At 33.3% G+C, this 27,883-nt stretch overlaps 2 protein-coding genes and 1 long non-coding RNA gene across 4 annotated transcripts; 1 reads left to right on the top strand and 2 right to left on the bottom strand.

Moving 5' to 3' along the window:
- Positions 1-2,020, top strand: LOC141663642 (uncharacterized). Its single transcript, XM_074469434.1, has 5 exons — positions 1-126; positions 210-330; positions 466-569; positions 1,502-1,633; positions 1,714-2,020. Exons 1-5 carry the CDS (start codon positions 124-126, stop codon positions 1,738-1,740), a joined length of 387 nt encoding a protein of 128 aa, XP_074325535.1. The 5' UTR covers positions 1-123; the 3' UTR covers positions 1,741-2,020.
- A 9,822-nt stretch (positions 2,021-11,842) lies between these two features.
- On the bottom strand, positions 11,843-27,673 carry LOC141668762 (carbon catabolite repressor protein 4 homolog 1-like). 2 transcript variants are annotated; one of them, XM_074475770.1, is made up of 11 exons: positions 27,292-27,640; positions 26,105-26,744; positions 25,156-25,242; positions 16,838-16,921; positions 16,641-16,724; positions 16,477-16,557; positions 16,341-16,394; positions 16,171-16,259; positions 13,039-13,147; positions 12,666-12,807; positions 11,843-12,263 (listed from the first exon to the last, which is right to left on the bottom strand). In XM_074475770.1, exons 1-11 carry the CDS (start codon positions 27,447-27,449, stop codon positions 12,004-12,006), a joined length of 1,788 nt encoding a protein of 595 aa, XP_074331871.1. In that variant the 5' UTR covers positions 27,450-27,640; the 3' UTR covers positions 11,843-12,003. The 2 variants fall into 2 exon arrangements, 1 of the variants encoding a protein (XP_074331871.1); XR_012553186.1 differs by having other exon boundaries at positions 12,130-12,263; positions 12,666-12,821; positions 27,292-27,673.
- Positions 18,613-21,358, bottom strand: LOC141668763 (uncharacterized). Its single transcript, XR_012553187.1, has 3 exons — positions 19,432-21,358; positions 19,107-19,260; positions 18,613-18,987 (listed from the first exon to the last, which is right to left on the bottom strand). It is a non-coding gene; the product is annotated as an uncharacterized LOC141668763 (long non-coding RNA).
- Positions 27,674-27,883: the final 210 nt, after the last annotated feature.

Genomic DNA, 27,883 nt, shown 5'->3' on the forward strand with positions numbered 1-27,883 from the left:
GGGGGAGAAGTCGTAAAAACCCTAACCCTATAATTTTAGCTCACTCTTCGCCTCCTTTTATATATAAAACCCCTCCTTTCTTTCACAATCTCCCCCAAACCCTAATTTCTCTAATCAGCAAGAATGGTACTTTTTATTCTCTCTTCTTTTACACGTGTGTGTGTTTTTATTGAATGAATTGATAATTATGTTGTTGAATTGAATTGCAGAGCGCAGAAGCTGTGAACCCTAAAGCTTACCCTTTAGCTGATGCACAGCTAACTATTACTATTCTTGATCTCGTTCAACAAGCTGCTAATTATAAGCAGCTTAAAAAGGGTGCTAATGAAGGTCAGCTCATATATGCTTATGCTGTTAACTCTCTCTCTCTCTCTCTCGCCTCTCTCTCTCTCTATATATATATATATCCTCTCTCTCTCTCTCTATATATATATATGCTGTTAATTCTTTGGGTTTTGATTTCAGCAACAAAGACACTGAACAGGGGAATTTCAGAGTTTGTGGTGATGGCTGCTGACACCGAGCCTCTCGAGATTCTTCTCCATCTCCCCCTTCTTGCGGAAGACAAGGTACTTCTATATCTGTGTACGTATGTATGCATATTTCTTTGTGTTTTTTTTTTGTATTTATATTTGTGATTTTTGTATGCTGTAGTTACTTTTGTGCATTGTGGTATTAGTTAATTAATTGTTTAATATGTTGGATTTGTTAGTGGAGCTTGAGTTTTTTATAGTAATGTTTAGTGGGAGATAGGCTTGTAGAGTGCATTAGCATGAGTACTTACTTTAATATCAGAATCTTTAGCTTTATTTTTCTGGGTGATTGTATTCTGCCTGGGAAAAAATAAAATAAAGGCGTGTAGTGTCTAGCTCTAAACTTGATGCAGGGCATGTTATATGAAGTTTTTGCATCGGTAATGGTGCATTTTGAGCTCCATCCATTACAATTTGTAATGGATACTAAATGAAACCAAATTGAGCATACCTATGGCTTACTTCGGATCAGGGTCTGAGATATGAATATGTAATAAAAACAACATATGTAATAGAGCAAACAGGTTATCTGGGTGTCGATTACACTTATTTAAAGCTTATGTCTGACTGTTAATAACATATGTACATATGCTGTTTGCGCTTGAATCAATGTGTACTTTTTTATTTGTAACTCCTTATGTGACTTAAAATCAAGCCCAGCACAAACAGAAACTTTATCAGGGTACTGCTTAATGTGAATATGTTTGCAGAGAATATAATTATGTTTTTAATTTTGTTGAAGCTCTTTCCTCAACACTTCAAATGTATATTTCACTTCTATAGTGCAATGACTGTACTGAATGGGAAATAATCGTTGGAATTTTGTAAATTTGACTGTCAATTATAACTCTGACCTTGGTCTTCCTTTTGAGAGTAGGAGACAATTCTCGTTGTTGAATGTGTTACGTGGTCGAGTTATTTTTTTCTTACACCGGATATAAATGAATTGCTTTGTATTATTTATGCAGAATGTGCCCTATGTTTTTGTTCCTTCTAAGCAAGCTCTTGGACGTGCATGTGGGGTAACCAGACCAGTTATTTCTTGTTCTGTGACGAGCAATGAGGGCAGCCAGCTGAAATCTCAGATACAGCAACTCAAGGTAACTAATATATATGTGCTGTTTGTCCCACACAGTAATTTGTCTCTGCATAATTCTAAAAGACGTGCTTGTGATTGCAGGATGCCATTGAGAAGCTCCTTATATAAGTGTATACATGTAAAGCCTTTCAGCATGATGGGCCTATGAGTGGTGACACTGGTTCATTTGAGGCTTTGACTGAGCAAAGATGTCTTCTTACTGATTTTTCTTCCTGTTTTTTTAGAACATTTTGTTTCAATGTCCTGGATCATGTCTTTCCTAAAATAGAGGGTTCTGTATTCTTGCTATTTGATCCAAGTTACTTTCTTCATTTAAGGACCATATGGTTATTGTAAGATGATTTAAGATATTATCTTTTAACAATATAAAGGTGTGTTTTAATTGACAGTCTCATCTGTCAGCAAACTGACCAGCACTGGAAGTATTACTGCTCCGGATGTTCTACAGTTCTACTTAGTTTTTTGCTATAGTGATGAGCTCTTTATCAAACATAAGTAGGCTGCAAGCCTGCAACTAGTTGAACATCGTACCAATACTATATTCTCATCCAGTTGTGGTTGACTTTACTAGAAGGTCAGTGGTGCTAGTTTAAATCTGCTTAGGGTGATTGCTAGTAATTAGTAAGGAAGTGATGCATAATGTCATTAGCGGAACTCTTATCAACGTTCTTTCTTTCCCAGCTTTGTGAAGGAAAAAGTATTGATTTGTTCCTGAATACTAAAACTGGTCTGTTCAAGTGATTATCAACTTGAGTTGCTTCTGACAAGACTTCGGATTTTTAAGCTGTTGGTGCTAATTTACACCGGAGCTAAATCCAACAAGTATGAAAATGAATTTCTTATTCTTACATGTACCCTTCTACTAGTTTTTCAGAAACCTTAATATAGAACATTTGCAACCTGATATTGTTAGACATATAAGAGAAAACATGATCGTATAGTATGGAGTGATATTTTATTGATAGGCATGGATTAATTTTATAGTGCATAGCATCAATATCAGGAAATCGATTTTAATTTTATAATAAAATCTTCTAACAGAAGGTGCCATATAATCAATCAAATAGAAATATTCATGGTCCTTAATTACATCTCCGTTTCAAAAATCATATTAATTAACACCCCTCCTTGATTCTGGAGCTGCAAATCCCAAGTTCATGCCTCAAGCATTCATATCTATTTTTTGGAAGTGCCTTCGTGAAAATGTCGACACTTTGATCTTCTAAACTGCAGTGAATCAGTTGCATCTCCCCTTCTATCTGGCCATCTCTTAGAAAATAGAATTTAATTTTAAAATGTTTTGTCTTACCATGAAACTGGCAATTGAAATTGCAGCTTGGTTGTCCACAAATATAGTTGTACCTTCTTGTTGCTCCATGTGCAAGTCCATCATTAGTTTCCTTAATCATAAGGCTTGATTAAGGGCAACAGTAACAGCTACAAACTCCGTTTTAGCTGTCGATTGGGCTATTATTTCCCGTTTCTTTGAACTCCAGGAGAACTCTCCAGAACCAAAACTAAAATAATAACCTAATGTGCTTTTCATGTCATCTTCACATCCAGCTAAATCGCTATCAACATAACCATGAAGTTTGAAATTTTTAACTTGACTAAACTTTACTTCATAATCAGTAGTACCTTTAACATATCATAAAATTCTTTTACCTGCTTGTAAGTGAATTTAACTAGCACAATGCATATACCTTGAAATGATACTCACAACATTGAAAATTTTCGGCCTTGTTATGGTCAGACACATCAAACATTCGATTAAGCTTCTGTAGAGTCCTTCATCAACTTTAGGAGCACCATATTTTTCACATAACCTCTCTTTGTTATTCATCGAGGTCACAGAAGGCTTGCACTCATCCATATTTCTTCAAAATTTCCTTGGCATATTTCTTTTGACATATGAAAATTTCATTCGTATTTTGCTGCACTTTCATGCCAAGAAAAATGTCATCTTTACGAGATCTGTCATCTCGAACATAACTTTCATTTCTTCTTTAAAGTTGTTTATTTGATCCAAGTTGTTACCTGTTACAAGAAAATCATCAACTTATAGTGATACAATCAGAATTTTGTTATCGGATTTTTTAATTTAACGTGTGACTTTTAGTGAAATCCAAACTTAACAAATGAGTGTCGATTCTGTACCACATCCTTGGAGTTTGTCTACAACCATACAAAACCTTTATCAGTCGATTACCTTGCTTGTCCTTTACAAACAAACCCTTCTGGTTACAATGTTGAAGCTCACACGTAAATAGTTAAGTTGAATTTGAATATACAATGTTGCTATTGTGAATATACAGACTTTTAGTCAGATTTAGTAAAATTAAACTTCACCTCAAAATTATTTATGTTTTTGTATGCAATTAATAAGTCACTGTTATATATTTTTCTAGAAAAACTAAGTATACATATATGTGCTTCAGTGCTTCACACTAAAATAATAAGAATAATTGTTCTGTAATTCTATAAACATATAATTGCAAGGTTATCAATAGATATGTAATAGTAGGTTTTAATTTTAAATATGAATATCAAGTATAATATAAATTTTAAATGTAAAAAAATAAATATAAAGTTACCATCAAAATTAGTCTAAAGAAGACATTTTGGATATATTTCAAATATATTTCATGTAAAACATAATCAAACCAACTAATAAAAAAATGAAAAAAGAATCAAATGTATCATTTATTAATCCAAACACAACAATACAAGTAAAATGAAATTAAATTTAAATATACAATGTTATTATTGTGAATATACAAACTTTTACTTAGATTTAGTAAAATTAAACTTCACCTTAAAATTATATATGATTTTGTATACAATTAATAAGTTATTTGTATATATTTTTCTAGCAAAACTAAATATAAAAATATGGCCTAAGTGCTTCACTTAAAAATAATAAAGAATAAGTGATATTGTCATGGAATCCTATAAACCTATGTACTTGCAAGGTCATCAATAAATATGTAATGGTAGGTTTTACTTTTAAATGTGAATATTAAGAAAAATATAAATTTTAATGTAAAAAATTAAATATTAAGTTACCATCAAAATTTCCTACTCTTCATTTTCCATACTATAGTGCGTGGATGCAATTCAAATATATTTTATGTAAAACATAATGGAACCTACTAACAAAAGAAAAATGCATGAAAATTGAATCAAATATATTATTTATTAATTCAAAATATAACAATACAAGTAAAAAATTTTATTTTATGCAAAAATAAATTTCATAATCAATATAGTTTCGAGAATATATAGATGTGTTCTATATGCCCAGGTAAAGATCATATAATTTCTACAAAAACCTTTTATAAGGTACACTGTAACTTGATTAATATATATGAAGATATCGATTTGTGCAAACTCGAAATATTTCATTCAACTATATAACAATATTTTTTACATAGGGCTTTTATCACACATAAGTAAGTGTGTTAAATGAATATTTTATTTAACTTTAAAGATAGTTACTTGAATTCCGTATAAAAAATAGTTACTTGAATATTTGTACAATTAATTTTAAATAATTGAATTCTAGATATAAAGTTAGGCATAATACATAAAAGGATTATTATCTTGTTTATTAATCATTTTTTAGTTTGAAAATATATCTCATATATTTTAACATATTTTTATTATTAAAAGTAATTAAAAGTAATTAAAATGTACATAAATAATTTTTAGAGAAAATATTGAAAATAGAATCGCTTATAAATAAATAATCAATATTGGTATTACATATTTAGATAAATTCGAATTATAATGACTCAATGAATTTTAGTTTATTTCGAATTTGAAATCAGAACTTGACCCATTATTCAAAAAATATTCGAAATTTGACTACATGATCCGGCCGAAAAACATCTTCAGATTCTACATTTAGTTAATTAAAATTACAAGTTCGGCGATAATAGCTTACCAATAAGGTGAAATTTTTTAATATCTTATATTAATAAAAATTAATGTGTTTGAGGTCTTTATATAATCAAATCAATTGATTATTTGTATTAAAATTACTAATTTCACCCGTAACGCATTATTATTTTTTGGACTAGTCCCGATTTTAAAAATATTCGAAATTTGATATGAGATTTCACGAGATTTGTTAAAATTACAATGATATATTAAATCGATTTATTTTTCATTTTTTACTTTAAAAAACCAACTTTTTAAAAAGAATTCATTTAGATAACAATATTCATTGATCAAAATAATATTGTACAAATATTTTGAATTATTTTAATTGTTTGAATTATTCAAATAAAAGTTATATCTATACTATATTGTAGCATTTGATTCAACGCATTTTATACTATTTGAAGAAAAAATATATATTGTTCAATAATTTGAATGAATTAATCAGTTCAACCGATATTTATAAAACTTTATCGAATTAAAAAATATTTAATTTTAGGAGAATTGTATAAAATATTATCGAATTATTATATGAAGAAAAATTAGAGTCGCAATGAAAAAATTTAAAAACGGTTTAAATAACGATATAATTATAATTTTTCCTTCGAATTATTGAAAGAAAACATGAATATTATTGATAAGTTTTTACAATATATAATTTATTTTTATGTTTCAACCATGATCCATACTCAGGTTGCGTAAAAAATAGATATGAATTATTTGTCGGTGATGATGTGAATATCATATATAAATTATTATAATTTATTTATTACATAATTTTAATTTTTGAATAATTATAAATATATGTTATTTAAGTAATCAATTGCATTACTAGATGTTAATAATGTTTATACATGTACATAAATCAATATTTAGCATATAAATTATTGAAACCGTCATAATTACTAAGAAATGTAACATACGGTAATTTACATGATGACACACAAATATAACCTAAAGTATCATACCAAAATTTTTAATGTTTTTTTATATAATAGTACTGGATTTCCTTTTAAGTTTTGGTTACTTAATTATCGGCAGCAGTGCAACTAACTGATGTAATGTTAGTGAAAAATCACATACTAATCATGTAGTTTAATAAAAGTGTGGTCACTTATAACTTGTGTTGTCTTCTTACTTTATTAACAGTATTCTAAATAAAAAACTAACATTTTTACATACATGCATACATTAATTTCAAAAACTATTTTTTTTGATTAAAATCAACTTTTATATAAACAGTAGTGTAAATTTTATATTATTGTATATTATAATTGCAAGTCATTCTGATTTCAGCTATGCATTTTTTTATCTTTTTAATTTGGGCAAGTTAATTGTAAGTTAGTAGTGAACTCGGTAATAATATAGACCATTACATATAATTTATTTAAATAAAATTGATTTTTTTTGGTCAACTCTGTATTCAACATTTATGTTAATTTTTACCTTTTTTTTGTAAACATACTGACAACATTCTACGGATTTAGTTTAATCATTTCGTTTTAAACGTACACTGACTACTATGTTAATATTAATTCATTAAATACAAATTATACAATACAAATAAGAATATATATATATATATATTTGCTTAATCAGCTATATTAGAAACATTGTTTAATTTTGTAATGTCTTGTATGAAAATAATACACATTGATAAACAACCAAATTGTATTTGATATACGTTAGACATTGTACAACATTTATAAATAAGAAAACAACTAAGAACATTATAATTGCATGATATATTAAAAAACCTAGAAAATTACCCGTGCCTCGCACTGGTTATTATGCTAGTTAATTGTGAAGTAGCAAAAAATGTATACTATCATAATCTATTACATCGTGCACCTCAAACAGTGCTCACATGCATAGACAAATACTCCTCTCCCTCCCGATTTTCTTGTCCACCCTCCATTTTACAAGTATTTTTAAGTGCATATTAAACATAGCTCCATACTTCATTTTTTTCTGAATAAAAGTTTAAAATTGGTGAGCAAATTAATTATTATGACTATTAAATCCCTGTATTAATATCTAATATTTAATTCAGCTCATCATTTATTTATTGAAAATCATTAATTATCGTATAATTACTATATACATATAAATGTATATATGTATGTATGTATATATATTTATGTATTTATTATATTTATTGTATCAATGTATATGTATTTATTGTATTAATATATATGTATCAATGTATACAAATATACATACATACATATACATTGATACAAAAAATACATACATAAATATATGAACATTCATTAATATATGCATTTATACATACATGCATATATATATACGTACATACATACTCATATATTTTTATTTGTCATCAATTTAATCTCGTTTTTCATTTAGTCAATCTTTTGAAAATAATTTTACATTATAGTATAAGTTTTAAAAGTTAAAACAACATTAATTTAATAAATGTGTGAGAAAATCATTACTGCTAGAATAAATACTAAAATATTAAATAACTTCACATTAATTAGTACATTAAAACATTAACATATTTTGTGAAACTGCATCTTCTCAAATGCACTTAGAGTTATCACCACATGCTTATTCTATAAGTTGAGGTTTTATTCCCATTTTCATTTCATTGAAGATTATTATTACTCCAACTCTTTTATTGGCCAATGTAAGTCTAATCAACATTTACATTTCTGTTAAATATATATTTTTAACTTATTTTGTTAATAGTAATATGCAGGCGACACAATGATGAACTTGAGCCCCTTACCGATGGTAGATGGAGTTCATTTTTGTGTTCCTACCTCTTGTGATTCAAAGGAAATTTCAACGAATGTTCATACGTGTTGGTGTTGTGTTGGAGGACATAAAGGTTGCCCAAATTCAAAAGCAGATTGCGAAGCCAATTGTAAATGATAAAATGACGCTCTTTGTGAATGCAAAAAAATGTGTAACTTGTTTAAATGATAATAAATTGTGCATTTGTTTTATCACTTGTCTTATAATACTACTATATTGGCCAAGAAAAAAAATACCCCACAAAGGTGTATTGTGTGTTTTTGTTAAAAGTCGAGATTAACGAGCCCTTTCACATTTTGAACCGTATTAAGTTCCGGTGATAATGTTGAAGGTGTGATTTTGAATTGTCAAAAAAACGGGACTTTTGCTCTTCACTTTTTGATTTTAAAACAAGCAAAATTTAGCTATTCATCTACATTTCAACTCACTTTTAACCCTCATTTGCATTTTTATTATGCAAAAAATGTAAGATGTATATTTAAAATTTGTAAATTGTGTAACTTGTATACATGAAATTAACAAAAAAACGTGCATTTTGTACAACCGTTAAGTTTTTATAACACCGATAATGGAGGGCTCATTTTGAATGTAAAATGGGTACATGAAGATTTGAAATGATCCAACTTATTTATGTGAACTTTCAAGTAAAAAAATTGTAATTTTAAAATCTACTCTTTTAAAAATGTTTTATTAATTTGAAACAATATTAATAAAAATTAAGTTGAAGTTGACACAAAAAATTAAAATAAATTTAAGGAGTTCCGTTTGATATTATTTTGACTTTATCTCGAATAATGTTAATCCATCGATGGTTTAAAAAGGATTATACAACTAAAATTATTTAGAAATAGGAGATAAAAGACAATTAAAATTAAGTATTTTGTATTATCTATTTATTTTAAGATCTAACGGTCTTTTTTACATCGATCATGAGGTACAATGACTAAAAAAATGGATAATATTCCATTTATGCATATTATATATGAAAAATATAATATATTAGATCCATCAATCTATTACGGGACATGAAATACGTATATGAAATATGTCACTCAAAATAACATGAAAATTTAGGGATTGTGTTTACATTTTTAATATACGATACGGAAGCACACAAACATAAAACAATACGAACTTGATTTAGTATCAATATTTTGTTTATCCTCCGAGTACGCGGCTTACGGCATTTATAATTTTTTTATTAAATAATAATAATTATAACATATATATATATATATTTATTTATTTATAAGAAAATATATGCATGTTGATTTTTAGGTAATGTTAACAACCACCCTTAGAGATGTGTTTAAATAATTACTAATAACTGTCTTATTTTATGAACCCTTTACATTATATGCTATGCACTCTCTTTGAAAACGCATTTAATAAGTTCACCCCCTTTAATGGCACAGTCTTTTTTTAAAGAGTGATACATTCTTTGTTTTTTTAAAAGTATTATGCATTCTTAACTTACATATTTTAACTCTAAAATTTAGTAAATATAAATAATTTTTTATTTTATATATTTAATATAAACTTGATATTGTTAAATCTTAATTTTAAGTAATATCAGTGTTACCGAAATTGTTAATCGAACTAAATCGGTTGAGGTGCCGATTTGTGATTTATCGGAAATCGGAGATTTATCAGAAATAAATCGAATGTAATTTAATATTAAATTTTATAATATTTATAAATTACATCATTATTATTAATATGCCAACATATATATTTATTATTTTATTATAAATATAATATATATGTAAGTGTGAAGATATTAAAATAAATTAAAATTGCTACTACAAAATCAACGAAATGAAAATGTTATTGATTAGGTAAAGAAAAAAAAAGCACTTTGCATTGATTTCGATCAAATAAGTTAACCCCCCTCAACTAGTTACCCACCCGGAGTCCGCCTATCCTCTCACCCTCTCCCTCTCTCTCGTATTTACATCATTTTCTCTCTACTTTCGTGTCTCCCTCTTCTGTTATGCCCGATTTCAACCGGATTTTGACCGATTTCAGCCGGATTTTGCGATACGGAGAAAAACGATTACTGCACCGATTCCGGCTTGTTAGATCGGAAGTTCGTCGATTTCCGATATGTCGACCGATAAATCGCCGAAATCGGCGATTTCTATAACACTAAGTAATTTTAATAAAGAGCTAAAATATACTTATATAACTAATTATGAATATTTAAGCAATAGATTAAACCGTAATGCAATATAGTAGTCATTATTATATATCCAGAATCGATAAACCCATTTAGGTATACAGCTGTACAAATAATTAATGACTTTGATTGAATACTGTATTGAAAATTTAAAAAAGTTTTAATGCTTAAACACGGCCTTATTTGTTATCATTTTCCTTATTTTTAAAATAATACTTGATATAAGAATGCTGTATATAAATGTAATTTAAATATTTTTATCAATACATTTTGCCCAAATTTCTTTAGATGTACATTCTACTATATATTCTCAAACTACAGTCACACAAGTTGTTCCATTTTGAATAATCAATTACATGTCTTGCATTTTGAAAAGGAATCCCCTAACGGTGTTAAAAAATTAACGGTTGTAAATAAAATATACGTCTTTTGATAATTTCAGGTACGCATTTTGTAATTCACAAATTACAAGTGTACAAATTGCACAATTTGCAAATTTCAAATACATACACATCTTGTACTTTACACCGCAAAATTTTTAAAAAAAACAATGCCACGCCATTTGTAAAACTAATCTAATGCATAATATTCAAAATGTATCACTTCAGTTTTCGGAACTCCTAAATTCAAGTTTTTAAGCTTATACAGTCGACTTAATCTATACTAATACTAAAATAGAAACCGCCATCAAACTGACAAGTGACGCTCTTTCAATTTTTCCCTCAACAATCATTCATTACTTATCTCTTTTATTACTAACAATACAAAAACAACTATCATTAATTAGTTTAATAACCTACCAATCATATATCATTAATTAGTTTTTGAGAATAATGACCCAGTTGCCACTTGAAGGCGAGTTTGATTGTAATTAAGCCATTTAACCCGCCTCGGGCATTCAAAATTTATATATCACGTTACCTCAACAACCTACTGCTATATATAAAATAATTTAAGGGAGATGGGCTCTCTATGCACCAAAAACTCCACTCTACATATCACGCTAATTTTCCAAGCTATAATATGCTGCTAAGTGAACCTTATACATAAAAATTATGTAATATTGTAATGTATTTGGTCATTGGTCTCTTTTTACATGTATTTGATTAGCTCCGTCTTCTCATGTGTATCGGGTTACGTGTGTCACATCTTAGTTATCGTTGTCAGCATAGATTTATTTAGCCAAACAGAAGTTTCAACTCTGAGTCTCTTACCTCAGCTAAGATATGTTTGTCGAAGTCAACATGCAAACTGTGTGCTGTCTTATATTTAAAGCCAAGGGTGAATCTGACTCTGAAGGCTGGCTAAATACAAGATTGATTATCATTCACAAGGTCAAAGTAAGAGTTAACTAAAACAAAATTCATGGAGTTTCTTTGACTAAATTTGTCATTCCTCTATACAGTTATTACTACCACTATCTAAATTTTTAAGGGTAGTATATTGATCAACAAGTTGCTCGACTTTTAAGAGAGAGCTTTACAGTACCTGCTAGTGCATGTTGTATGACCAAATTCTTCCATAAGGAGTAATTTTAATCCAGGTGTGTTTCCTTCCCATGGGTTCCGAGGTACAGAAATTGGTTGACTTATATAACCTTGCTTATAGCTAAAACTTGCCATGAGCGCAATGTGATCCGAGGACCACAGAGGTGATGGAAGAGCATGACCTCCAATGTTCTTCTTATCAAGAAGCTCCAATAGCTTTTCAACCTTTAGATCATTTTCTGTTTAAATAATGTCAGATTGTTCAGCAAAGAAATTTCAGGGATGTAATCACAAGAAAATTAATTAAACAAAACTTGGTATATTTTTGCATCAAAAAATAATAAAATCAGAGAAGAATAGCACATTTTGGTTCCAAGACTTTGCATTTTTCCACACAATTTTACAAGTCTCGGAGATTGGAAAAGACTATGCAGAAGGAATAAGAAACAATATTCTTAAGCAATGTACACGCATTGAAGGAGCACGACTGTCAGGATGTATACAGTCAGATAGTCTGGCATCTTAAACGGGAAAAAGAACTAGGTAACCAAGCCACTTTAATTTTTCAATTTTTTTTTTTGTTAAAAGCCGGACCAGGCCATTCAGATGGTTATGTTTTTATCTATTATTACATAGAGTACCTGTGAAGAAAATATAGTCCAGAGTCCGCGGATGTCCTGAACCAAAGTTTGTAAACTTAGGCTCTCCGGTTTTACTGTTCATTTTTGCTTTCTGCTTTCTCTCGACATTTTCAGATTGAATCAGTGAAGAATAAGCACTAGCCTGGATAGGAACCACTGAGAAATCAGATATACGTATTAAGAACATGGCAGGATAACGGGTAATAATGAAAGTACGAGATTAGAGACTGTGCTTTTGAGTATGAAGGTATATAATAATTAAAAGCTGTCAAGAGAAGGACCAATTGAGATGCATATTTTGTCCATGATTTATTCATTATTATAATCAGAAATTATTGGTGCAACATGTGAGATGATGAATTTATTTATTTACCAAGCGCAAGGAGTGACAGAACACCATATGTTTCTGTATTCCCAATGGATCTCGTATTTTGTTACTAATATGTCTGACTTTTCCCTCACGTACAAACTTATAGGGATCACTGCAAAATAAATAAACAGGGAGATTCCGACATTACATACACACATAAACCACATACGAGAAAAAGGTCGAACAATTAAAAAAATATGGTATTTTTTAGGAACTAGCACAAATAAATCATATATGGAAAAATTCTGGAAAGTATGGTTTTATGAATGCGCCAAAATATAAAATTTTTGTGAACTTCAATAATCAAAGTCATAGATTGATAGTAAACATATATTTAATGAAAGTACATATAAATTGTGAGATTATTACTTAGGCTGCCTAGTATTAATGAAATATAATTCTTATCACCACAACCGATCACAAGAAAACCATGTAAATGCTCTATCTCTTTCATGAATGCTTCAGCTACCGAAGTGGCTAAAAATGGGTGTTTCAACCTGACAAAATCTGTACTTGGACATCAAATCAACAACAATCGTGTTCATTCCTTTTGAAGTTTGGCGTCCTTCGATAAATTCCATTGCCACATCTTCTCATACCTTAGATGGGATTGGTAAAGGATGTAATAACCCCTCCGGAGTTTGCTGAGACAATTTCTGCTGATGGGCATACCGTAGTACTGTACACTTACAAATTTAGCTACCTCCTTACGCATCCTTGTTGAATACCCCCTACCAAGCAAGCCTATGGTAGGTTTTAACATCGCCTGTGTGTCCCCCAGTCAAAAACCATGATATTTACATAACTAACAATACTTCTTTAAACTTTGAATTCCGAGGTATGACCACTTGTCCTTTATAGAGTAACCTGCCTCCAGTTAACATAAACTTCTCATGAGTTTGTGTCCTCCTTGGGGGCAGAAATGATTTGCTGAAGAAGGGAATCTTCTTGTGTCTCCTGTTATAGAACTTCCTAGTTGATATCCGGAATCGAAACCAACGTACCCATTTTGACCTCTCCCACAAATTTCCACGACAGTGCATCTGCCATTTGGTTGGCCAATCCGGGTTTAAATTGGATATCATTCGAGTAACCCATCAATTTGCTGCCCTACTTCTGATAGTCACTAACACTCTCTTGTTGTTGGGTGATGAACCGCAAACTTTGTTCGTCTGTTCTAACAGCGAAATGTTGACCCCATAAGTAGTGTTTTCACCTCTGAATGACCAAGAAATGGCCATCAACTCTTTCTCGTTTACTCACTTTTATTGCGCTCTCGCTCAAGAAAATGACCATCAATTCTTTCTCGTTAACTCACTTTTACTGCGTTCTCGGTCCCAGCAGTTAACTATAGAACGCTATAGGCCGGTTCTCTTGAAACAAAACTACACCCAACCGAAACCTTAAGTATCAGTCTCTACTACGAATGTTTGGGAAATTTTGGCATTGCGAGAAAAGGGGGGCTAATGATGGACTGTTCCAACCATTGAAACGGTTGTGTCGATACGGTCTTATTATAGGTCTATATATATATATGAGATCTAATCTCCACCATTCAAATTTAAATCTACTTTTAATATACACCATTCATTTAAGATCTTATCATCATGTTCAACCATCACCTCCTTCATCATCTTCTTAGTGCTCCAACCACCCACCACTCCCTCCAACCACCGGCGACCATTATTTCCAGCGACCACCAGAAAATCACCACCGTCAAATTTAAAATCACCACCATCAAAATAAAAAGATCACCACCAAACACAGAAATCACTACATCCGACCACTGGTAAATAGAAAATCACCACCGGACAAAAAGAATCACCACAATCGACACTGTCTCTACCCACCAGATCCGGCCACCAACTCCATCATAAACTCCGATCACCAATATCATAACAAAAATCACCAGATTTAATTATAAAACACCACATTTAAATAATAACAACCATGTTACCACCACCATCATTTACTTAGACCCCTAATTATGGAAGAATTATCAATTACAAATTTTAATCACTGCAAAATGGACATAAATCTATAACCTGCTACCTGATCGGCTACGATCCGGTCAATCAGATCTGGCGGCGGGTTTGGGCCGCGAAGGTTGGCGGCGTCGTAGAGAGATAGAGGCGGGTGATGATGAAGATGGGCGAGGGAATTGTGTGTGTGTATAATCAATATGTATATTAGAAAGAGAGAGAAGAGAGAAAAAGAAGAGAGAGAAAGGAGCTCGGTGAGTGGGTGTCCATGGATGGCAGTTGGGGGGTGAAGGGGTGAGGAAATTAAAATAAAATTTAAATTAAAAATTGGATGGTTAAGATTTAATCTAGATGTAAAAAGTTAATGGCTGAGATTAGATCTCATATCTCATTTTAAGATCGGTTCTTATTTGAGCAATCCCCTATATATATGTATGTATATATATGCTAGTGATCATATATAAATCAATATTAAAATAGAAACTAGAAACCAGTGATCGATTAGTGATTTAATTAGGTATAATAAGTTATCATTAACTAATTTATTTATATATTTATGACGGTTGCGCCCCTCATTTAGCGATCATTTGCATGTAATTTAGTGATTCGAATTTAGTTATTATATATGTGTAAATTAGTGATAGCCACTAAATTGTTATTATACAAATTATTTTTATATTTAGTGATTTTTAGTATGTAAATAGTGATTAAGACATGTTTCTACTTTCTAGTTTATAATTTAATATTGGTTTTTATTGAAATAGGTACCTATATATATAGACTTATTACATATAGTTTTATCCGTTGTATTTTCAGCCCGGTTGTTTGTGGGCTTTAGTGTTTTGGCCCGTTAGGGTTATTTGACAGTATTTATATTGAGTGATAAACATATTATTCTTAGCTTGATTATACACCTCTTTCTTTAAAATAATAATATTCATTGTTCTTGGGAATTCGTATAATCTTTGTAATTTATATCATTTTAATCTATTATCTTACCTGGAAATCATATATAATAGCCTCACTGTAACTGTAAAGGAGAGAAATCATGTATATGTAGTATAAAAAGCATAAAAATGTTTTAATATTAACTACCAGTAATATTAAAGAAACCTTATTGTCAAGTAGAAAACATAAAAATAAAAAGACGAACCTTTTTGGAAGCGAGTTCATGTCCCCACATATCAAAAGAGGTATTTGTGATTTTGAAATTTCCTCTAATCCCTTGATGAAGTTGACCACCTTTTTTTTCAAGATTGGAAAGAAAGTTGGACTACTAAAATTTACTTAAAAATAGATAATAACTCCCATATTCCGGCTCACCTGAAACATTTTAGCATCTTGGAAATTTGAATCGGCGTGTATGTGAGTGTTTGCCTTGGTCCCAATTGAATGCATATTAGTAATCATCACAAGATCAAATTAAGTAAAATTAGTAGAGAACATAGACATATATTACCACACCAATCCTGAACTTCACGTCATTCAGCATATTGTCATTTCCAACTGTCTCCAATATTAAGACAACCGCAATGTTACCCTAAAACATAGTAGAATATATCATAATAATGCACTACCCAGTTAAAGAAACTGCGATCCCGTCAGTATGACAACATGGGTTACCTTCATCAGGCGAAAGCAAACTTCATTTCTCTGATTTGGTTGCAACATGTCAACCACGGGAAATAGTTGGTTATCAAACTCAAGCTGCAAGACATACAGAGGAAAAAGTTGGTCACAAAACTCAAGCTTCAAGTCATACACCGCAGCATGACAAGAATTTGAAGACTATGAAATTCACATATTAGAACTCTTCTCACCTCATATTTAATGATTAGCTTAAACTTGTCATTGCGAAAAAATATAGCACATCCGTCGATTATATACTGGTTAGCAGTATACACCTGGACAAGAACAAATTATTCTTATGGTGAGGTTAAGAAAGTGTAGCAAGGCAAAAGAAAGATAATTTTTAAATATGCATGCAAAAGAAAACGCAGGACAAAAGGGAACAAAATGCAAAACAATGCAGTTTATAATCCTGATAAGATGTTGATCACACAGGGGACGATCTTATAAAACAAGTTGAATCTCTAGCTGCAAGAGAATATTTCTATGAATCTGTCATGAAAACCCCTTACTCTACCTAATTTATTAACTTAAATGTAAAATCAAGACTTCTTGCTAAACAAGATTTCTGGTAGATTAATAAGAGATATAGTTTTAGGCAATGGAGATTCAGTTCAAAACAGTTTTCAACATTCTAAAGCTTGTGTAAAGTGATATTTGGATTTTAAATATTGCTTGTTATTATGTTTTTCAGAGCTAGAAAAAGTCCATGCAAGTGTACGAGGTAAGCGAGCTACAAACTGCCCTGCAATACCTCGTTGAATAGCAAATCCTATCCTACGAAAAACATATTCTGCCGAACAAAATGGGATTGCAGAAAGGAAAAACCGCCACCTTCTAGAGGTTACTCGTGCCCTCTTATTTGAGAAAAAGCGTTCCTAAACACTATTGGGGGGAGGCTGTTTTAACAGCCACATATCTCATTAATAGGTCGCCTAGTCGAGTGCTTCAAAACAAATCTCCCATTGATATACTGTCTGAATCATTTCCTCATATAAAACACTCACAACTTCAGTTGCGAACATTTGGTTGTATTGCCTATGTTCATATACAAAAACAGAACAGAAATAGTAAACTTGATCCAAGAGCCTTAAAGTCTATCTTTCTAGGATATTCATCAACCACAAAAGGGTACAAATGTTATCAACCAAGTAGTCAAAAGTTCTACATATCAAAGGATGTCACTTTTGCTGAAAATCAGGCATTTCATACAAATTGTCTTCCTGGGAGCATGAATGGGAAGACAATTCAGATTTAAGCATCCTCACTTTTGATCTTAGCTCAATCATGCCATCAACATTGGTTTCAAAAAATAATCATGTCGAAGATATGACTTCAGAACCTTCAAACAGTCCAATCAATCTTCAACCAGAAATTTTAACACCTAGTTCGAGTCAAAGCCCTAATCCAACACCTCTTCTTAGTAAAGGCAATAATCATATTTCAGATAATCAGCAGATGGTACCTCCATTACTAGTGTACTCGAGAACGAAGAAGAATCCTGAACTAGTTGCATCCCTTGGACCCCGTGCAAGATCAATCTGCCATGACAGGTAACAATCCAATTTCTTTACCACCAGAATTCAGTTTGCCTATTTCTCTGGCCTTTTGGCGAAGCCAAGTCAATTTCGGGCCACCAAACCCTGCAACTGATGATAAGGCCCTCCAAAAGAAATAATGGAGTTGTCTTGTTCGCCGCCTCGACGCATTCCCTTCTCTCCCCGGCATCGTCCCACACAGAAATGGAAGTTTTTCCCAAAGAAGCCGTTGAATAAGTGCGTTTGCTGCGACTACGAGCTGCCAGCGCGCCTTTCTTTGAGTCGCCCACGCTCGGGGTCGAGAACTGGTTCAAAAGTAGAAGGTGGTCCAAAAAACGAGCTAACGCGAGTTTTCGAACGACGCTTTTCCCGTTTTTGAACAAGATCGGAAAGAACACCAACGGCGAAAGCACTCTGCTGGGCCGACACTGACACTGAGAGACGAAAGCTAGGGGAGCGAATGGGATTAGATACCCCAGTAGTCCTAGCCGTAAACGATGGATACTAGGCGCTGTGCGTATCGACCCGTGCAGTGCTGTAGCCAGCTCACACTATGGTGGAGGAGGTGCCGTGAAGATCTAGGAGTGTGAGCAATACGAGCTGAAAGGCTCCCATACTGTTTGGAGGGCAGGGGGCATAGATGCCAAACAAACCTGACCAGAAATCCGACAGCTCAATTCTTCCATAACATAACCGGGGGGGGGGGGTTGCGCGCGAGCCGAGTGACGTAGGTGCACAAGAGTACTTCGTGCCACAACCATCTCTTTTTTATAGGTTCTACGGACCGATGCCTGCTGCTTCATCTGGGAGAAAAGAATCATAGATATGCCGGTCATTAGAAGGAAGAACCGCCATAAAAAGATTCCTCGTGTATCATCTGTAACATTGACGACAAAGCAAAGGTTCAAATCTAGAGACATACCTTTCCAAGGAGCTCACATTCTATCTGATTATTGCTGATTCCGCTAATAGAAGACTCATAGCTCCAAGCGATAGACCTGAGTCCTCATACTCTCACGAGAAACATATGGTACTCTATTCCATTACATGGATCGGTCTTCAACTTCAGGCTAAGCCTACAGAACATATTAAATCACGGATTAAGTCGACATAACATCCTAACGTTCAGTCAGGTTTTTCCAATTGGATTTCCTTTTGCAGGTAGAAGTAGGGCATTTCACTCACCTTAGAGTGAGTGAGGTGATTACAGAAAAGTAAAAGAACTCTGTAAGAAAAAAGTCCTTTACCTGGTTGTCGCATCTTGTCACCCTGTCTGCTTATCTCCGAAAGGGTACATGTAAATGCACACAACACTCGATAGCCAATTTTATATCATTAACCAACGTATCTACATCACATAAAGCCTTTCCCACTGAATTACATGTTATTAAGATTCCAAAAACTGCTCAAGAAGCACTTAGAAGTGAGGAATGGAAAAATGCTATGATTGAGGAGATGAGAGCACTCGAAAAAAAAAACTTGGAAGATTGTTAAGTTGCCTAAAGGAAAAAAACCAGTAGGATGTAAGTGGGTTTTTACGGTGAAATATAATGCTAATGGGACACTTGAAAGATATAAAGCTAGGCTTGTAGCCAAAGGCTATACTCAAACGTATGGGGTGGATTATGTAGAAACTTTTGCACTTGTTGCAAAATTAGACATTATTCAAATATTATTATCCTAGGCAGTGAATCATAATTGGACTTTGCAACAATCGGATGTTAAAAATGCTTTTTTACATGGTGATCTGAGAGAGGAAATCTACATGGAACCTCCCCCTGGATTCAATCAAACTTTTGGTACCAACTATGTTCGCAGGTTACAAAAACCTATTTATGGTTTAAAACAATCTCCGAGAGAATGGTTTGGCAAATTCAACAGTGTTATGAAAAGAATGAAATTCAAGCAAAGTGTGGGAGATCATACGCTCTTCTTTAAAAGATCCAACGAAAACAAAATCACTATTTTGATAGTGTATGTCGATGATGTCATTGTGACTGGAGATGATTCATTTGGGATACAAAAGCTAAAAGAAAACCTATCCAAGGAGTTTGAGATTAAAGATCTAGGAAAACTCAAGTATTTCTTAGGAATCGAGGTTGCACATTCAAAGGAAGAAATATTCATCTCCCAACGGGAATATATATTCTAGATCTACCGAAAGAAACAGGTACACTAGGATGCAAGCCTTCTGAAATCCCCATTGATCATCGTCACAAGTTAAGTGACTCTACAGATAATCCAGAGGTTGACAAAGGAAGATATCAAAGGCTGGTCGGGACGTTCATTTACCTTGCTCACACAAGACCTGATATAGTTTATGCTGTTAGTGTTTTAAGTCAATTTATGCATTCTCCACGAGAGATGCACTTACAAGCTGCATACAAAGTCCTTCACTATCTTAAAGGAACAAGGAACTCTTGGAAAAGGTATCCTTTTTAAAAGAAATGGAAGACTTGACTTAGAAGCATATACATGATCTTTAGTTGATAAAAGATCTACCTCGTGATATTGCACATTTCTTGGAGGAAATCTTGTGAGTTGGAGAAGTAAGAAACAACCAGTAGTCACTAGATCGAGTGTTGAGGCTGAGTTTTGAGCTATGGCTCAAGGAACATGCGAGTAGTTATTATGGATAAAAATGATTTTAAGAGATTTGGGGATCAAATGGGAAGGTACTACAAAGTTATATTGTGACAACAAATTAGCTATCAATATTGCACACAATCCTGTCCAACATGATCAAACAAAACATGTTAAAATTGATCGTCATATCATTAAAGAAAAGCTGGAGATTGGACTAATTTGCACCCCTTATATACCAACCAGCAAACAACTAGCAGATGTCTTAATGAATGGACATCGTTTGATAGTATCATAAAGAAAATGGGAATGAAGAATATCATTTCACCAGTTTTCGGAGGAATGTCGATAGCTTGAGGAGTGTTGACAATGCAGTCCAGATTCATTGAATCTGTTCCTCTGGAAGATTATTCTCTGATTTTGTAGTAATTACCAGATTTTCAGGGATTTAATTCTTGATTTATCTAGTCAATACAAGCTGTCATGATACGGTGTAATTACAGAGATTGAGTATGATTCTTTCTTAGTTTTTTAGGTGATTTTTTTCCTTGTTTAGAGTATATAGCTTATACCTTGTAATCTATAAATAGGCTGCTGTTATACTAATAAAAATAAGAACATTTTACATTTGTTCAAATACTACCAAAGGTCTAAAGTTCGAATAATGTCAACAATTTTTTTAATAATAAATTTATATTTCTAATTCTAAAGATACAAATAAAAAGACATGGTTTGAATACTATCTATCACATTATTGTATTCTATTTTTTTGTTTTCTTTTTAATGGAAAAACACATCTTAGAATATTAATAATAAAATAATAAAGAAACAATATTATAAATAATAAACAACGAATAGTAAGAGTAATTCGTGCATTACCCACAAACTAATATATATGTATAAATATTACTGGTCCGACCAAGCTTGTCTGCAGAGTTTTTTTTTTTTTTTTTTTTTTTTTTTTTTTTTTTATCGTAGGTAACCCGCAGCCGCTACCCTACGGGTGCGCACTGGGTAAACCCTACGGGTTCACGTAATAGCCTGCAAACCACGTGAACCAAGGTAAACCGCATTTAAGCGAGACTCTGACTCATGAGGCATAATCATAAATTCTCCTCCCGTGGGATTCGAACCTGTAACCAAGAGGTTAGTTTTCCTCTCTTTAACCAACTGAGCCAACCCTTGCGGGCTCTGCAAAGAGTTTGACTCATGGTTTCTTAGACATTAGTATCAGATTGATTTTAGTCGGTTATAGATGGTTGAGTGCAGTGTGTCTAATTTCATATTTGAGTAGTTAAGGATATACTCAACCATAGGGGTGTAAATGAGCCAAAATGTCCGTGAGCTATTCGAGCTCGGCTCGTAAAATATTCAAATTAGGCTCGGTAATAATCGAGCCGAGCTCGAGCTCGAGCTCGAGATATTCGAATTCTTTAGCGACCCGAGCTCGAGCTTCAGATTACTCGGCTCAAGCCTTATCGAGCCTTTACTATTTTTTTTAATATAAATATTTAATTTTTTATTTATATTTTATATATTTAATTGAATCGAACTCGAGCCGAACCGATCATATTTCGAGTTTTGGTCATTATTTGGTGAAATCGAATTGAGCTTTCGAGCCGAACTCGAGCCTATGAAACTTTTTATGAGCCGAGCTTCGAGCTTCAGAGTTAAGGCTTGGTCGAACTCGAGCTTGAGCTCGAGCCCGAACAATTTTAATCGAGCTCGAGCCGAGCCTGACAGTATTCGACTCGGTTCGGCTCGATTACACCCCTACTCAACCTGATAAGCCTACAATATTATTATATTATTAAGACTATAATAATATAAATTATATTATATTATTTCCGATGTCCATTCGTGAAAAGGCGTGATGGTAGAGGACATCGACAGAACTTCCGTTGTCGACCAACATCTTTTTCACAGTATTATTTCCTACTCGGGTTGTGATGACAAGAGCATCTTGATGACCCTCGATGAGCCCCGGTTGATAATCATCATCGGAGAAGGAAATGACCGGGGTCGGATTCGCACGAGGGCGTTTAACTGTCGAGGGATTGACGTTGAAGACTTCTCGAGCGTACGTTTTCCTAGAGTTGTGAGAGAATCCTCCAGAAGCTGCTCCCCCAAATATGACGTCAATGACCCGATCCTCTTGATCTCGATGGTGACGTCTAGGATTGTCTTCTTGTTGTACGTAATGTACTAACTGTCCCCGACGAATCTTTCCCTCTATGAGGTTGCTAAGTTGAAAGCACTGTTCTGTAGTGTGACCAGTATCCTCATGATACTCGCAATATCTGGAACTGGGGGGTCTTCCGGCCTTCATGGGCCTCGGTGGTCTGTAGTCTGGCTCTGTTTTTAGAACTGCCAGAATTGTTGTCTTCTCTGTGTTCAATTTAGTGAACTCTTTTTCTGGTCGAGTGCAGGGCTGCCAGTCCCTTCCCTTCTATCCCTCGAAAAGCGATCATCCACACGTGGCGGAGGTGATCGACGACGCTCATGACGTCTTTCTTGCGCAGGAGATCGCGGGCTATAGCTACGACGACGTTCATGCTTTGAAGAGTGTCGTGGTGACTGAATGCAGCTCACTGCTTCTTGTAGCATCATACGATGTTCGATAATTTGGAACGCTGCTTGGAGAGTCTTTGGCCTTTTTTCGAAAATTTCTTCTAGGAGTAATCCATGTCATGACTTATCGATGCCTGCCGTTAAGAAGTTGACGGCCATTTATTCAATTAAATCTGGAATCTTGGCGATCTCTTACCTAAATCGGGTTAAAAAGCTGCAAAGGCTCTTACCTGAGCGTTAATGCATTGTCATCAAAGATGCTGTGACCTTGATGCCTTTGTAGTTACTGGAGAACCGGGCTTGAAATTTGCTTTTTAAGGTTGCCCATGAATCGATGGATCGAGGAGGCAAATTGCTATACCATCGGAGTGTTGTGCCTTGAAGGCATGTAGAGAAAAACTGACAACGGGCGATTTCAGAGTGGCCGAAGAAAGCCATTCGTCCGTCGAATGTGTTGAGGAATGCCATTGGGTCTGAAGATCCGTCGAACTGATCGAGGGATTGGGTTTTCAGAGACAGTTTCGAATCCTAATTGATTCCTCATGATGTTACGCATTTTGGCGATTTCTTCTTGCATTTTGGCAAATTCTTCATGCGATATGGGCTCCGTGGATTCAGTTTGGCGCGAAACCTCGGCGGATGACACTGTCCGCTGTCGACGTTCACGTGGTTGTGAATAGGTCGACTCTGCCGATGGCTCATATTCATATTCTGCATCATCGTCTTCATCATAAAATTCATCATCTTGCTCTTTGTTTTGTATTGTTGTTTGTTGGAGCTCTCGACGGAGACGGTGAATTTCACACTTTCGCTCGAGTTTGGCCTGCAGCCTCCGAGTCTCACGTTCTAGCAGTTCTAGCTCTTCATTTGAATCGAATGGTTCTTCTGGTTCTTTCGGATTTTCTTGGTTTTGAGCCTTTAGCCTTTCTTTCTTTTCTAAATGTAGTCGCATGTCGCTTGAGAGAACATTCTTACCTCTGGAGGTTTGTATTCTAAAACGCTGATCTGAGACGGATTTTCTCTTTTTGTCTCTTTGACGTGTATCTTTCAAGCTCTTCGGCTGATCCTCAGGAGGGCCTTCAGGTGGAGGAAACAAACATTTTGGCTTTAATGCCGGCTGCTTGGGAAGCTCACGGCCATCGAAGGTCGAGGGGTCGGCGGCAATTTCTGCCGTCAAATCCTTCACTTGAGTTGGTCCGGCTATTCCCGGATCAAGCTCTTCCACAATCATTTTCCGGTTGGATCTGTAAAGTAAAGCTCCTTCTAGCGCCAAATGATAAGCCTACAATATTATTATATTATTAAGACTATAATTTTAGGAGATGATCTCTTTACTTTAATTTGCCAACCCCTTCAAATGAGATTGTTGTCTTATATTTATACCATGTCCCAAATGGACTTTTCTTACAAAATGGGTCTTCTTGGACTTTACATTATGCTTTACAATTATCCTAATTATAACTCCTTTTGACTGTAATGTCTTGGTCCAACACAACCACTATCGCACTTCTGGCGTTCATTATATAATTGTTTTTGATTAATTATTGTTCCTAACACTGCGGGTTGCTATTGCTACGTTATATGTGGCAAACCTACTTGAATTATTACAATTAATATTAAAAGAAAAATCGTTGAAAAATAATACTTTACAAAAAAGAGTATAGAGCTTGATGAAATTTATGAAAGAATAATTGTACAACATAAATTGTGAAACCTAACTGTGAAAATAAGTTGTATGAGTATATAACTGCTCCACAGAAAATGAATGTATGGAATGATGTGCACATTATTACTAAACATAAGTTTTTAAAACATACCTCTTTTGTTTTTTTCTTATAAACTGATGAATAGCCATGTTGTTCCATCTCAGGTTGAAAAAATGTGTCGAAATGATCACTTTGTACCTGCATGAGCCATAATAAAGTGTTTAAAATAAGAGAAACTCATTGGCCAATTAATCACAAGGAATTTATACATATGTATTACATACAATGTTCTAAAAATCGACCAATTAACTGATTAATCGGGGTTCGCACGAGTCCGTCTTGATTAATCGAAAATCGGGTTAAAATACGTATTTTTAAAAATCGGCCGATTCGGTCAAAAATCGGCCGATTCGGTCAAAAATCGGCCAGTTCGGTCAAAAGGTGAAAATTAATAAAAAAAAATTTAAAAAAATTGAAAACTGAAATAATATTTAATATTTAATAATAATATTCCCATAAATCTTAATCTCGAATAATTGAATAAGTTTCTTCAACTAAATTACTCTTATTTTTCCTCGAAAATTTACTCGATCGCTTTGCTATGTAACTAATTTTAGCATATCACGAATTTATGTTTAATTTATATATAGTAGATACTAAATTTCTAACTACTAATTAGTGAGTATTAGTTATTATGTATAAACCTATTATCAAAAGATTATGTATAAACCACTTAAATATCTAATATGAACTAATGATATGTGATATTATTTTTGTAAATCTTATGAAAGTTTATTGAAATTAAAATAGAATTATATATCATTATTTAGTTTTTTAAATTGCTTCCAATTAAAACTCCGATTAATCACCGACTATTCAATTAATTACTAAAAGGTACCTCAATTAATTACTAAAAGGTACCTCTACCGAACAATGCTGAGATAGGGTAGGTAGGGCTGGGTGATAAATGATTCCCTGTTGGTCTGACACCTGCCCAGTGCTGGAAGGTTTCCGAATTTTTGAACACTGATTGCATATATATAAATGAAGAGAGGCCTACCTCCTGAAGGCAAATGATATCTGAATTATAGCCAATAATCTCATTTAGTAAATTTTGACTCCGGTATTCCCATGCAAGGGCCCAAGCAGGTGTACTCTGGTGTGCATTCCTACTAGCATATAGATCAGCGAGGATATTATAAGAGAGCACGGTAAAATTTATACCACTAGTAGACTGTGGTTGACTACTCGAACACTCATACTTCATTGCAGATCCTACTGAAATCATACAACGAGGGCAAGGAGCAGGAAATAATATTACAGGATCAGTTAACATGACAAACACTGGAGACAAATGAATGCCAGTTGAATGGTCGACAGGAACACATTCTAATTTCAAAGTGAGACCCACATCATCTGAAGACGGTATATACGATCTTGAAGAGCCTAACTTAATCCATGTTATACCTTCTCCTTTTACATCTATCAGATTTTGATAGCTTAAGACATGTGGCAATGCATTACTAACAGCATGCAAAGGACTAATTGCAGTGTGATTTTCCTGTGCCATCTCGTTGCTAAGACAGAGGGGGTTAATAATATCTGATATATCGGGAACAGATAAATGTGATTCCAAAGAGCTACCTTCCTGGACGTCAATTACAGCAGTCTGTTGACCAGAAACACTATTCTCACGGTACCTGTAAGAAAAGCTCTTAGAAACAACAATTTGATTTAATGGGTGACATAAACAACATGATATATGGACACATGCACTACGTAACGGCAAAACATGAGCAGACATACAATAGGGCCAAATCTCCTTGTCTTCCAGCTCATAAAAAATGGGTCGAAAAGAAAATCTACCAGATCGTCCAACTAATCATGAATGAACAGTTTTCACTTTACCATTCCAGATACCTTAAAAATGATCACAATGATACCCAATTCTCAATGTCACTCGTTCGTGCTAAGTTGTCTAAATTAATCACAATACTGGTAAGCCTCCATTTGCTAATATGATCTTAAATAATATCCAATGTCACTCGTTTGTGCTGAGTTGTCTAAATTACTCACAATACTCCTAAACTACTATTTCACTCATCTTTCTTGACATAAAAAAAATACAAGAATTAAATTTTAATTCAGATACTCAAACATATATAAAATAAACTGGAAGAGCAAACAAGACATCAAATATGTAGCTCATATAACTCTGAAAACATATGGAAAAAGAAAAGTACTAACCAGGTGAAGTAGAGAGTGTGTGGAGGAGGCTGACCCGACCCGTATCCGTTAACCCGAACAGAAGGGTTAATTTCACATCCCACCACTGGGGTTTTTGACTTGAGACTCATTACAACTTCAATATCAATTTTTGGGCCCACGAAATCTTCCGCGCCCATTTAGATTCGGTTAAAATTCTCAGTTTCAAACCTCTTCGAGCGCGAGTATTTATATTTAAATTAAATATAAATGATCTCGTAAAAAAAATTAGGGGATTGAAGATTAAGATTAGCTCTGGGAGTTTGGGAAGTTCTTTTTATAAGGGTTTCATCATAATCATCAACATCTACTTCTCCGTGATAAATATTCTTTGAATTTCATAGTAATAATAGGAGTACTAAACAAATAATAATAATATTTTGTTGTTATGTACTATTTTGGTGTTTGACTTTAAGTTTTCAACAATACTTGTACACATGCTTTCCTGTGGGCATTTTCCTAACAGGCAGGCTGCGGTCGGCGTGCAAAAAAAAAATTATCTTATAAACTTTTGTTATAAACCTTGACTGAAAATATTAATTATGTTTTAATGCAGATGAAGTATAGGAGAATA

The sequence above is a fragment of the Apium graveolens genome, chromosome 6, assembly GCF_009905375.1.
Source record: "Apium graveolens cultivar Ventura chromosome 6, ASM990537v1, whole genome shotgun sequence".
Lineage (NCBI taxonomy): Eukaryota > Viridiplantae > Streptophyta > Magnoliopsida > Apiales > Apiaceae > Apium > Apium graveolens.